At 27.1% G+C, this 14,232-nt stretch overlaps 2 protein-coding genes and 1 long non-coding RNA gene across 5 annotated transcripts in view; 1 reads left to right on the top strand and 2 right to left on the bottom strand.

Moving 5' to 3' along the window:
- LOC127283097 (AT-rich interactive domain-containing protein 5B-like) overlaps positions 1 to 14,232 on the bottom strand; it is a 230,308-nt gene that overhangs the window by 145,978 nt on the left and 70,098 nt on the right. The window lies entirely within an intron of this gene.
- LOC127283109 (uncharacterized) overlaps positions 1,552 to 14,232 on the top strand; it is a 54,122-nt gene continuing 41,441 nt past the window's right edge. The window contains exon 1 of the long non-coding RNA XR_007843302.1: positions 1,552 to 1,691. This is a non-coding gene — a long non-coding RNA (uncharacterized LOC127283109). The remainder of the gene's footprint in view (positions 1,692 to 14,232) is intronic.
- Positions 2,544 to 14,232, bottom strand: part of LOC127283100 (uncharacterized) — a 114,031-nt gene continuing 102,342 nt past the window's right edge. The window contains exons 5-10 of one of the 3 annotated variants that reach the window (XM_051307778.1): positions 10,424 to 10,573; positions 7,437 to 7,742; positions 6,740 to 6,829; positions 6,566 to 6,611; positions 6,142 to 6,400; positions 2,544 to 4,952 (exon numbers count right to left, since the gene is read on the bottom strand). In XM_051307778.1, the coding sequence (XP_051163735.1) occupies positions 4,325 to 4,952; positions 6,142 to 6,400; positions 6,566 to 6,611; positions 6,740 to 6,829; positions 7,437 to 7,742; positions 10,424 to 10,573 (1,479 nt within the window). In that variant the 3' untranslated portion in view covers positions 2,544 to 4,324. The remainder of the gene's footprint in view (positions 4,953 to 6,141; positions 6,401 to 6,565; positions 6,612 to 6,739; positions 6,830 to 7,436; positions 7,743 to 10,423; positions 10,574 to 14,232) is intronic. The other 2 variants (XM_051307779.1, XM_051307780.1) reach the window with 2 other exon arrangements.

The raw sequence follows: 14,232 nt of genomic DNA, 5'->3' as shown, positions 1-14,232 counted from the left end.
TAGTGTAACGGCCAGTCATTGCGGACTGTCGGTATTTAGATTATCAATATTAATTATTAATACTTCTAGTCGTATACTCTTGCTAGAGTAAATGTGGTCTCGTGCGTTCCGAATTTTTTTTTTTTTTTTTTTATTATTATTTTATTTTGTTTGTCGGAACGTGCATAGGCAATACAGAGTGCATCAGCGCAGGTATTTTTTTTTTTTTTTTTTTTTTGTTTGCTCTCTTGATATGCGATATTACTAAACCTAACAAAACTTGTCCTTACATTTCTCATTTGGTATGTCTTAGTCTTATTTTATTAAACGAAAGAGTTCCTAGTTATTTAATACAGAAAATTCAATGTGACACGATGAGTTCGATTCGAATGTTTATAAAAAAAAAAAAAAAATTAATCGCGATAAAATGAGCAGATCTACCATTTTTTTTTTTTCATTGCTGGTGTGTTTTACAAATATTATAATTATATGAATTAATAAAATAGTCAAGGGTGAAAATAATCGTAGAAAAAAAAAATTCTATAAATTACATAAATTGAACTAGAGTGCTTGTAAAGTATTCAAAAACTTCAAACATTTATAAACTAAAGTTTTTCTTTTTTTTTTGTTTATGTGTCTATAGGTACATTGAAGGATGCTTAAATAAGATACGCGAATTGAATTTTTGATCGTTAAGGATGACAAATTGGGACACATGAATCTACAAAATTCTTTGTGAGTACTATTATGATTAAATTATTATTATTGAAATAATCGTTTGGTTTTAAATTATCGATCTAAGATAACCTACAATTTGAATTTGTTAACTGGGATAACCTCGAAATATTTTATTATAACTTATTTGACAACTAACCTTATTCTTGAATTTATAATAATAGTAATATTTCTTCGTGACTCCAAAATTTTTGTACCCCAGAAATTTGAATTAACCATCATTTTTCTTCTTTTACACTTTTTTTTCACTTTTGTTTGGTTATGATTTGTACAATGATTCATATTTTAAATTACGTTAAAATGTTTTTTTTTACACTATTTTCACTTTGATGAAAAAGAATATAAAAAGGCAGTCTTTTTAGTACTTATAAAATACTTATTTAAACGATTTCTTCTCTGATGGCTGGTTTTTGTTTGTTTTGATTTTTCTATTATCTATTTTTCTCAAAATGTCAATCTAATATTGAATTGGCGCGAAACGGAAATAATGATAGAATTCAGAGCTTGATATGTCGGCGCGAAATTTAAAATCAACCAATAGGTGAATTGCGACAATATAGATTCGATATATCGTTTCGATCTTTGATTAACTTCAGTTACGCGCCAACTCAGTAAGGGCGCACTCACACCTCTGGCTGCCTGCACAGGCAGCCTCCCACCACGCAGAAAACGTACAAGAGTAAGAGAGACAGAAAATTCAAATTTAAATCTACTGACTCTCTGATTGGCTCTCACTGGCTGCCTGTGCAGGCAGCCAGAGGTGTGAGTGCGCCCTAACAGTTGATGTCGATGAGTGGTAAATTGATTAAATTTATACTTTTTTTTAATTAATAAATACGTTTCAAGATACGGTAAATTATTGTTCATCAAAGTGAAAGTGTAATAATAATATTATAAACTACAAGTTGTGACAAATATTGTTTCTGGAGTACAAAAATTATGTTCGGAGTAAACGACAATTGGATTGCCGAATAGAGGTTAGTGTGCATATTTAAATTATAATTATATTTTATTCGATTTGACAGTATAAATTTTATTTTCGAATTAATAATAATAGTGAATTATTTGTTTTAAATTATTGTAAATGAAAAAATATTAAAAGAGGTTATGTCAATTGACAAATATTCGAATTCTCTCTAATAATTACTTTTAAATGATGAAAATCATGATTGAAAATGAAGAATTTAGAAAATATTCAAGCGTCCCGTGGGTCATAAAACCTTAATGATCGAAATTATAATCGCTATTCTCTTGTCTTCGTCTTTGTGAATTTGAATTCGCGACCGCTCGACTGTTTCTTTTTTTTTTTTTTTTTTTTCCTTTTGTCTTTTTGATTTCTGCTGATGAAATCGTTTATTGTATCAATAGAGATCCGCACACTTTGGACGAGTGTAATCGACACCTACTCTCTCAGCCTTCTTATCTACAATTCTGTATATACACATATCACAATATAATTCTTATTCTCATTTATGCAATGGTTCAAAAACAAAAAATTTTACATTCAAAATGCAAAGGTAATCGTAAAGTTTGTGTCGAGCGACGCGTTCATTCTGATTACTTTACAAATACTCCAAAATATATATATTTTTATATATATATATATATATATATATATAATATATGAATGTCTCGATGCAAACTAATGTTTAAAGTCTTACATCATCAAAAATATCAATGGGAATACCTCTACTATTATATATATATACTTAAGTTCTTACTTAGTTATACCTTCAGCAAACAGGAATACTCATTTCCAGTCATTTTCTCAAAGGAGTACAAGTTATTAATAAAAGTACGGTCACGCTTCTGTCTTTTTTCTTTTCTCGATTATTTCTTTTTTTCTTTTTTTTTTGTTTTTTTTCTTATCGTACCTTATAAAAAAAAAAAGCACGATGACCATGACACTGTGTCCAAAAAGTTTTTCGTAACAAAATAAACTGAATAAAATCATCGTCCTTGTACCTTATAAGGCATTTGGCGATAATTTTAAATCCCTAGCATTTATACCTGTTACGGCGTTTTCAACGCAATAATATAACGTAAAAGCAGGCATCTCAATTATTGTAAAATAGCGATTAAACATTTGTTTTTCTTTTTTGTGACAAATAATATTAATTTTAGTTTTAGGTCTCGCTATTGCACTGATATTTACAATGGACGTTATTTTTCGTATTTATTTCAACAAATTGTCTTTGTCATTTTTTTTTTGTCAATAATTCTCAACCGAAATATAAAAAAAAAAATTCACTTAAAATGTTTTTTTTTCTTTTTTTTTTTTATATAAAAAGCTCGCGTATGTATAGTTACAATTCTAAAACTCCTAAGTGCGTTATTTTACACTGTTGTAAAAGAGATAGAGATAGAGATAGAGATAGAGAGAGAGAGATAGAAAGAAAAAATCATATTAAAAAAAAAAAAAATCATAAAAATTGTACAATTCAAACGCGTTGTTAAGAAATAATTCCTGATTTAGATTATTACTTTTGCAAGCACTCGCCTTTCGTTCTTTTTTTCTTCTTTTTGAATTAACGTTTCACGCTTGACCATTCGTCAAAAAAAAAACAAAATTAAAAATACATTTCTCGATTAGACTTTTGTTCTGCGCGCAATCAAAACTAGGGAAACATTTAAACAATTTTTTTAATATATTAAAATTATTCATTTAGTTAAGAATTAATATATTATTAATTATGGCAATAATTAATATATAAATATTTGAATAATAAAAATATAAAGAAAAAAATATTAATTTATGCAGATAAAATAAAAATTTAAATTGTTTTACGAGAATGTTTCTCTTGTTTTACACCCCTATTATATCGTGATTTAAACCAGTCTGTCTAGATAAAAACCAATAGATATTCTAGTGTTAACAATCTTAAAAAAAATAGGTCAAAAATGGTCACTTCAGATCGCGCCTTTACAGTGAGATATTGTCGCTCTTTTTTCTTATACGTTCAAACATACATATTCTAAGATTTTTTTTTCTTTTTCACGATATTCTCTCAATATGACAATTATTTTCAAAAGGAACTTCGGTTGAACTTTCTTTTCTTTTTTTTTTACGAAGGGCAAGTCAGTTTTTCCGTTAAATAAAGCGAATCAATAATTCTGAAGTAATAAATACATCAATACTAAGCTCTAATCGTAATTCTGGAATTTGTCCTTTCGATTACGTCGTTTGAAACTTAAAAAAAATATATATATAAAATATATATCGACGAAGGAAGTGTTAAAAGGCAGCTAAAAATCATTTAAAAAAAAAATAGAAGATAGAGAGAGAGAGAGATAGAGAGAGAAATAATGATCAAGCTGCTGCTTCACATTTCCGGCGTGCCAAAAAAAAAAAATTCACAATTTTCCCTTTTTTAATATCGTCATGATAAAAAAATTTATATATATGCAAAATAAAATTTTTGCAATTTCTAATTGAAAAAAATGACAAATATCTTTTTGCTCATTTGTTGTTTTCTTTTTTCTACTTTAAATGAAAATTTGTGAGAAAACGAGTGAAAATATTTGAATAAAATCGACGCGGACACAATTCAGATCTGTATCCGGGATACGGTATTCGGAGGCTTGCCGGGGTTAGATATGGCCTGAATAGTTAGGGCTTACTGATGTCATTATTTAGTGACAATTGCTCAGAAAGTTTTTGTTGTTGTTGCTGTTGTTGTTGTTGTTGTTGTTGCTGCTGCTGTTGTTGTTGTTGTGATGTCATTTCACTGACAGCACCGCCACTTAATAATTTTGCATTATTGTTTTCTGTACTCGATACTTTTGAATATTCACGTTTTCGCGATATATTCTCCGTTTTGACTATCGTAATATCGGGATTGTTCTCAAGTACGGACGTCGCCGCTTTCGGCACAACATTCGGTACATCAATATAACCGCCGCCCTCCCTTTTTATTGGTGTTGACGTCGTGGCAGTCGTGACTGTTGTTGCATTCGCGTTCACATTCGCGTTTATTTTTTGCAATATATCATTCACTGTATCATTATTCTCCAATTCACTATTACCATCCATACTGCTTGCCGAGACGCTTAAATCGCCCGCTAACGAAATACGATCGGGACCCTGTAGCGTTGAGAGGTATGTGGCTAATGTGTGGACGGTTACATTCAGGAACTCGGCCGCTCTGAAAAGTGTAATTTCTTTTCTTCGCAATTTGGCGAGAACTTCCGCTGGACCCGGCTCTGACCAAAAATCTCTCACTCTGCAATGATTATAACTGTTTAGAAATAGAATATTAATTACTTAATATACAAATCCTTTCAAGAGAAATTATTATTATTAATTAATTAATTAAATTCAGGACTCGGATTAACTTTGCAAAAAAGTATTTTTTTGCATTCTTAAAACAAAAAAGAAGAACGCAAAAAATCGATATTTTTAATAAATATTTTATTATTACTATAAAATAATTATTCTTAGAAAAAGTTTTCAACTTGAATTCAGTAAAACAAAATTTTCTCTCAAAATATACACTCCGAGTCCTGTTATTAAATTCTTATTATTATTATTTTCAAATAAATAATCCAAGACAATATTTATCAAAATTTTCTTTTTCGTGTTATTTTTTTAACCATAGCATTATATTTTATTTTATTTTTTTTTTGTATTTATTCGAAATATTTCAATAGAAGTAAAAAAGAAAAATCGTTTATATTTCAACATTTGAATAACGTGTCACTGTAAAATCAATTAATATTTAATTCTCTCTTCTAGGATTTTGTGACAAATCATATTACTGTTAATTGACATGTGAAATTTATGCCAAATTATATCCTATTAATATTAAATTAAGTTCATGTTCGTCAAAATGACAATTACGTCAAAAGATATTTCGAATAAATACAAAATTTTTGATAAATAATAATAATAATAATAATTTGTGATGTGGAAAAATTATCATGCAAAAAAAAAATGAATATTTAAAAAATTTGAAAAAACTAATTTAATTTTTTTTTTAACTTAAAATATTTTTAAAACTATATTGTTTTTTAAGCAATTTCATTATTGGTCAAATAAATTACACAAAAATGAATTTTACACAACGTTTTTTCAAATAGTCTAAGAAATTAGTGTAATAAATTTAATTTTATCAAAAATTGAAAAAAATAGAATACGTTAAATTTTTATTAAGTTTGCTAACTCTAAAATTAAATTCACATATATCGATTGGATTATTTATTTGCTAATTTATATGGTGCAAAATAATAAATTATCGAAATTTATAATTTATTTTTTTTAAAAAACGAAAAATTTTAATTAAAAAGAAAATTTATCAGAAAAAGAGAAATAAAAAAAAGGCAAAAAAAAAAACAAAAGTTTTATGAAAATTTTCAAACAAATTAAAATAATTGCGGTTTCCGTATTCAACCATTATAAAGAAGTATAATAGATCTTTTTAAATATACCTGTATGGGTGTTTAAGGCATCCATAACTGTCACGGTATCTCCCGTAAAGAGTTCCATAAGAAACTCCGAGTATTTCAGCTGCAGTCTTCATTTCCAGTTCCTTGCTCTTTATGGCGTCCATAACGCGTCGCGTGAAAGGTTCCTCCCAAAACTCCTGACGTCGACCCGTCGTTAAATAATCGTTCATTTTGATAACATCCCGAAATTGTTCAGGTATCGCTGGATTCGAAGCGTTTAATGCCGTAGGCGTATTGGGCGCTAAAATTAATAATATCAAATCATTATCATTTTTTTTAACGAAAATGGATATCTTTGCCATGAATTTTAATTATCTAATTTAATTTATAAAATAATAATAATTATTATTATTAGCAATTTAATTCTTTAACTAGAAAATGTAAATGAATTAAAAATAATATTTACGTTTCTTCTCCAAATCGTTTCCTTCCTCTTTTGACATGTACGAGAGCTGTAAAAAAAAAAAAAAAAATTTAGTTAAAAAATTAGTTACAATCTTCAATAGTAGCAATAAATTTATATTTAATTCAATTAAAATTCAATTTAATCGGACATTTAAAAAAAAAAAAGAATACTAACCATTGAAAGAGAAGGGTCGTTATTTTCATTCGTTGCCATCATATCATCATCCCAACTTTCATGGTCTCCTCCCTCGCTCATCATTTCCTCCTGATCAAGAGAATTCAAAACCATTAGCAATCAAATACAAATCAGTTGTAATTCGAGGAAAAAATTTTTTTAAAAAACATTTCTCTACACATTTTATACAATTTATCATAAATTTTAATTTTAATTTTATTTTGTCAAATAAAATTTTAGTTAAATTAAAATTCTATAAAAAATATGAAACTATTTTTTAAAATTAAATCAACTAGAAATTCGAATTAAATTCCGAAATATTTATCCGTCTCGACAATACAGTAAATTTAAAAAAAAATCTTAATAGTAAAAAGAAATTAAAAATATTTAGAAAGTAAATAATAATTATAAAATATTGCAAATTACTAATTGAAATTAAAAAAAAAAAATTTTAAATTACATTATAGAGAAACATTAAATTGCCTTTTAATTACATTGACGGGGGAAAATAGAATTATTGCTACAAATTCGAGTGATCTAATTTTCTATGCAGCGTGAAAGCGTGCATATATATATATATATATATATATATTCGCATGCGAGTTAAAAAAAAAATGTGCCAGTTGAAAAAAATAGAGAGAGGGTAAAAGGAGAAAAAAAAAAAATTAAATCCCAATGCGCCCAAAGCTCAGCTAACCTGGTTTACATTTAATGAGCCCTCTGTGCCTACATTTCCGGTGATACAAGTGATTTTCGGCGTGAAAACATCATGCGCCGATGGTGGATCATCAAGAGGTGGACGACCTCTACGCCTCTGTTTTGGCATAGGTTGATCATCCCCATCTCCTTCCCTGAGAACTGTTTCAACACCAGGGGTAGCTGATGCTGGACTATGACCACTATTTGCTATGTCATTCTGTGCTGAGTCACTTCGCCAGCTGACTTCGGCTAATCCTTTAATGTGCAAGTCTTCTGCAGTCTTTAATAGAGATGAGAGCCTCGTCTGCAAAACAAAATTTTCATCCATTAGACAATATTAAAATTGATTTCTTCTTTTTAAATACCAGCAATAAAAAAAAAATACTTTTTTCAAAAATAATAATTTAATTAAAATTTTCATTCAATTAGTAAAATAATTTTTTTTAATTGGATTTTTGATTTAATTTTAATTTTAACTATGTTTAACTTTTAATTAGAAATTTAATTAACCGAAGTATAAAAGCGGAACAATAATTTTCAAAAAGGATTTCATAATTAAAAATATTAATTAGAATTAAAATATTGTTCTCCTTTTTATTTTTTTTAATTTTTATAAATAATAGCTTATTTTATTTTTTAAATTTAGAAAATAATTTCTTCCGGATTATACCTATTCTATTCTCTTTTTATTGCAAGATATTAAATATACATTTTGTATAGCATTTGGATCGATTATATTCTAGGAAACTCGCGACATTTACAATCGATTTGAAAAAAAAAAAAATATTAATATCAGATGAATTCTATCACATTTCCATATTATTATAAACTTTTGACAGTCTTTCGTCTCTCATCAAACGAGTTTAATTTAATTTTAGTTGGATCATTAGTAATGTCATTAGAAAAAAATCATGCTGTCTTTAACTTGACGTTAATAATTTTTTTTTTCCTTTTTTTCTGAGAACAAACAGCTGCATCGCATATAATACATAATGTGCTATTCACTGATGATTAGTCGTAGGCGTGTTTTTTTTTTTTTTTTTTTTTTTCCTTTTTTTTTGAACGAAACATAAAATGCGATACTTGGAAATTTTTTTATTGTTTCGCAACATGATACATCCCTAAGTTCTTCAAATAGTTGTAGCTACCATCAATTTATGTTACATATATCAATTTTAAAAATGATCATCGATTGAAATTTTAAAATGAAAAATCTTTTGTGAAAAAATTTAAAATAATAAATAAACATTGAAAATTATATTTATATTTTTAGAAAAATACTTTTCTCAAAGTGACAATAACTGAAATAATAACATATATATAAAGACAACATTAGACAAGATTATTCAAATTTCAATCTTCACTCAAAATTTAATTAAAGAAAATTTAACGAACGAGATTTTCAATCTTATAACTTAAGTTGGCAAAGTTTTCTTAATTAGATCTTTAATAAAGAACTTTTGTGAAAAAAAAAAAAAAAAAAAATTCTTAATAGGACGCGAGAAAGAAGTTGATGAGCAGTTAAAAAGTAATTTTCTTTACTTTAATTAAATAAATTTTCCTCAGAATTGATAACAATTTAAGTCTTTTATCAATATTTTTTCATATATATATATACCTATACTCTGTACAGGTTTTAAAAGTTCCAACGAATCATTTTTCATTTATAACTTTTTATAGTGAATCTAATAAAAGGACAGTGGCCATTATGTGGAAATAAGTCAGTTATTTTTTTTTTTTCTCTTTTTTTATTGGTACAAAAGAAAATAAAAAAAAATAAAAAAAAAAAATAGTGCGTTCATGCTCGATTGTACAATAAAAATAAAACTAATAAGAGCAATTGCGGGCGTAAAAATAAAAATATAAAAAATTGACTGTTGTTATTTTTATCTTGCACATAATAATCAAACTCTCTCGATGCAAGTGTAAGCTTTTCATCGATGAGCTTTTGTCAATAGGAAAAAGAAAAAAAGAAAAGGGGTGGGTGGGTTTCAAAGACGATTGAAAAAAGAAAAAAATCCGCAAGTAACCTGGACACAATAAAACGAGAAACAATGAATTCAATTATTATTTGCTAATTTTCACTGCAATAATGCAGCGTGCGCCACTGAATGCTAAAATAATATGGGAACTTTCTACAAACGCTTGGCTTTCTATCGGCCGGGCTGCGGCAGAATTGGAAAAATGTTAAGTGGGTCAACGGTGCGCGGGGAATAAATGTATTTCAGAAATTGCCGCTTTCGTTTCGTTGACTCGATGTGAAAAACGTGCCATGTGACGCAAAAGCGATCGAGCAAAACTCTATATACATTCAATGAGAATTGGCGGATCAATCAGAAACTTGCGACCACCAATTTTCATTTTACCGGCTATCGTCGCGAAATCCGCCAAGACTCTAGAAAAAAAAGAAACATTCAAGAAAATACCCGCGACTAAAGTAGAAAAAAAAATTTTTATTTTTAAAACTCAAGGAAAAAATATTTTCATATTTATTTAAATACCAATATACAAATAAAACGAGCTATTATTTCCCTCAAAATAATTAAATTTCACATTTTTAACGAAGAATCCATTAAAAGTGTTTTAATATAGCGAAATATTTAAAATAACAATTCAGTAATAATTATAACTAAATATTAATTAAAAATCCTTTTATTCAATATATCCTAAAAAAAAAGAAAATATCCATAAAACTCTATGAATAGAAAGACTATTTCTATTGTATGAGTTTTGTCATACTAAAAATATCTCAATTTTAATATTTTAATTTCACGGAAAAAAAAGAAGAAGAAGAGTGACGAAAGTCATAAATTATATTACACAGTGTGACAGCTTTTGCAAAAATTACATTTATTTCCAAAGAAATGAAAAAAAAAAAAATTAATCGATTTCAAGTGTATATTTAATGCAATAATATATAAAACTATTTTAGTTTTAGAATGAAAATGAAAGTGACCCAGAAATAAACAATAAAATTATACTTACATGGTCGATATTGATCTCTCCCTTATACATAAACTCCACCAATACTTTAATATCGGAAAATTTTACGTCACGCATGATCACTATTGGATCCTTTTCCTCGTATTGTGATAGGATTGTGTCGAAGTACGTACTACACGCCGACAATACAACCTGCAAAATAAACATAATAGATTATTAAAATATTGAAAATTATTAATTTATTTATTTTTAATAATTAATTTAATTAATAATTAATCTAATTAATAATAATTAATTAACAATTAATAATTGTTTTCTATTTATAAATTATATAAGTTCGAATTTTTTTTTTTTTTTATTGATTTCGATTAAAAGTTTTTGTATTTGCGCGAATAAAAACTATTTCTTTATTCAGAGAACAAAAATCGTCGAATATATATATATATATCGGAAATCGAAATTGAATTTTAATTAAAATTGTTTCGTGCAAACCTCTGATTGGAACAAGTTAATTAAATTTATTCTTTAATAAAACTAGGCAAAAATTTAAATTGCACTCAATTTAGTCGCAAGCAATGTTTGAAAATTATCAAAACATATTTTAAAATAACAAATAAAATTTAAACTATTTACAATTGAAATTACTAATTGTTTTGATATATATTAATTTTTTTTTCCGATTACAATCGTTAGGGTAAATCACGATCGATTGAAGTTTTTTTTTATCGAATTGAAAAACTAATTAAAAAATGTTAAATTAATGATTAATTTTTAGGATATTTAATCCAAATCTTAGGGGCCCTCGAGCTTTTTCTGTCTTTCTTATTTATTATTTTTGCTCTCTCTTTCTCTCTCTCTGCGAATTAAATGTATTGTGCGTTTTTGCAATTAAGATCCCCCGCAACAATGAAAAGATGAAACATTTGCATTTGAATCGTAAATTTTTTAACGTACCAAAAAAAAAAAAAAAATAAAAAGAATTGAAATCTTGTTCGTAGAGGAATTCCGGGGTGTGAGTGTCAGGTGGGTTGGGCAAGGTTGAAGATGAAAAAGGAAAATGGAAAAATATGTAAATTACCAAAGCAAACAGAAAAGAGCAAAATGCATAAAATATAAAGTACAATACAATGTAAATAAACGACGACGATGAAATATGGTTTCTATCGCTTCCGAGTTTCGATAGACAATTGAGTTTTTTTTTTTTTTTTTGTTTTGTTTAATTTCAGTTATCTATGAAAGAAAGGGAATAGTTTTAATTGTTAGTTGGTAATTCAAAAAAATCTCGTATTCAATTCAGTCAATATAAATATAATTAAAAATTTTCGACAATTTGCAATTTTTATTTTTATTTTGAAAAAATAAAATCAGTCGAATAATTTTTTTTTGGAATCTAATTGAAAAATTTCTTACAAATAAATAACTTTTACACACTGTCTATTTATCGACCTGGTTTAAATATCTTTTATCATTGTGCAAAAAAAAGCGTTACAATCAATAAATTCCCAATAACGGTGTCAACAAATTTCTTGCCTTTTCGAATTTAATGATTTTTTTTTTTTTAAATATTTCATATTGATTTTCTTTTCGCCGAGAAGAAATTCTTGAAATTAAAAAGAGAAAATTTTTAATTATTATTGAAAGTCCGAAAAAAAATATATATAAAATAGCATCATAATAGGGGGAGAGAAAATGAAATATCGAGAACATCAGCTTTTGACCCATTTTAATCGAGACATCTACAATATATATATATATTATACACACATATCTATATATGTATAAGCAAAAGAGACAATGGACTGGGGTTTCAAAACAAGTCCATTCGGTAGAATAATACGAATCAGCAATTTCCGCTGGATCTCGTTACGCCTTGTGCTCTTCGCTGTGTGGCGAACGGAGGAGTCTTGGTCGTACATAATAAAAAGTTTAATGCTGAGAGACATTAAAGAAAAAAAAAAAAAAAAAAATGAAAAAAGAAAAAAAAAAAAAAAGAATGCGTAAGAATTCAGGGTTCGTAATGAACCCGATATGAAAAACGCGCGGCGAGTATAATTTATTTTTTTATCGCAGTATTTCCCCCATAAAAGCGCCGGCTATAATAAAGCGTTATATTGCCCGCTCTGAAAAGTAACGCGCCTTCGGCCTTTACGGTCTTATTTGCGGAGACGTAAAAATCGAGAAAATCAATACGAAACTTCTGACATTAAATATTCAGGCTATTGACTGCCTTGAGAATATGGGTGGGGCCGCGATAGACATATTTTGTTTTATTTTCTATTTGTCTTTTTGGATACGTTAAACTGCGACCTCAAAAATTGGTTAAATTAATTTTCATTCTTCAAACGACAATATTACAATCGCTTGGTGAACGTCGATTCCTCCTCCTCATTTGATTTTGATCTACAAAAAAAAAAAAAAATTTTATTTCAAATTCCTTAAAAAAAATTTGTCTCACTATATTTTTCAGTTTAAAATAAAGTAATTTACAGTGATAACAGTTTCAATTACTGTTAATTTAAAAAAATTGATTTCCTTCATTTATTCTGTCAGTTAAAATTATTTTTGAAATAACTTTAATTGACAACGATTATAAAAATAAAATCTCACATTTAAATACAATTTTAATTTCGAAAAAAAAAATAAATAATTTATAAATAAAAATATTCCAATAATTAACGATAATAATAAAAAATAGTCCTTTATAAAGGCACCGCGAAATTAAAAAAAGATTACTTGGAAATTTTTTTTTTTTTTTTTTTTTGAAAAAAAAATTTTAAAAAACAAGTTACGGTTAATTAAAATTGTAAAAATGTGAGAACTAAGGATGAAATTCCAGTTGTTTTTCCCTTTGGCTTTTTGCCGTAACAGTAGGGCATGACTGTGCGTTAAAAAAAAAAATTTCTGAGAAATAGGCGAAGCGTGAAGGCCAAGATGATAAAAAAAGAAACGTTAACATTTTCGAATTTCTAACCGCGCTTCGCCAAAGAAGATAGGTAGATGAGAGAAAAAAAAAGGAGATTGAAAACGAAAAAGTTGAAAAGAGAGAGAGAGAGAGATACAAAAGCAAAAAGTGAAAAAAAGCAGGGAAGGGATCAAAGAGATGAAGCGGGGGGCGAACTGAAACTGGAAAGGGGGAGAGGGACTGGTGTGCCATTGTATATTTTATAAAATGCTCGTGTGTGTATGTATTTTTTTTTTTTCTTTTTTTTTTGTGTTTTAGTGACGAGTGTGACTCATTGTCAATGTGAAACAGAAACCACGGGCTCGAATTCGTGCCCTCGCAAATAGAAAGTAGGGACGCTCTGAAAAATGAGTACACATGCTTAATGTTCGCGTTGGAAAATATCGATTGTCCTTTCTTTTCTGCGCTTATATATATTTATATAAAATTCTTTTTTGAAATATAAAATTTTTAATTCACAAAACTAAATTCATTAAATTCAAATTTATCATTCTAAAAAAAAAAAGTTGTGTCATTTTTCCCGTCACTAATAACTTCTTTTTTAACTTGACCAACTTTTATTGCCTTTTTTTTTTTTTTTTTTTTTTTTTAATCTAGACGAATTATATTTCAAGGTGAATTCATTTTTAAAACTCGCAGGTGTTATTTTCCGTTCAACAATATTTGCCTCTAGAGTCAATAAAATAAAATAAAATAAAAAAAAAAAAAAAACTGAAAATATTTTTTCCAACCAACCAGAAAAATATAACTCGTGATATTTTTTTTTCTCGTTAAATTAAATTTTTTTTTTTCAAAAAGAAAAAAAAATTGTGAAATATAGAAAAAAATTAAATATTTAAAAAGAAATTGTATTTTAAAAATTTAATTTTTGTACAATATTTGGAAAAAA

This window comes from Leptopilina boulardi, unplaced genomic scaffold, assembly GCF_019393585.1.
Source record: "Leptopilina boulardi isolate dan_hultmark-lab unplaced genomic scaffold, ZJU_Lbou_2.1 LbouV2_305, whole genome shotgun sequence".
Lineage (NCBI taxonomy): Eukaryota > Metazoa > Arthropoda > Insecta > Hymenoptera > Figitidae > Leptopilina > Leptopilina boulardi.
The sequence above is the reverse complement of the archived record's forward strand: the minus strand, read 5'-3'. Positions and strand labels throughout refer to the sequence as shown.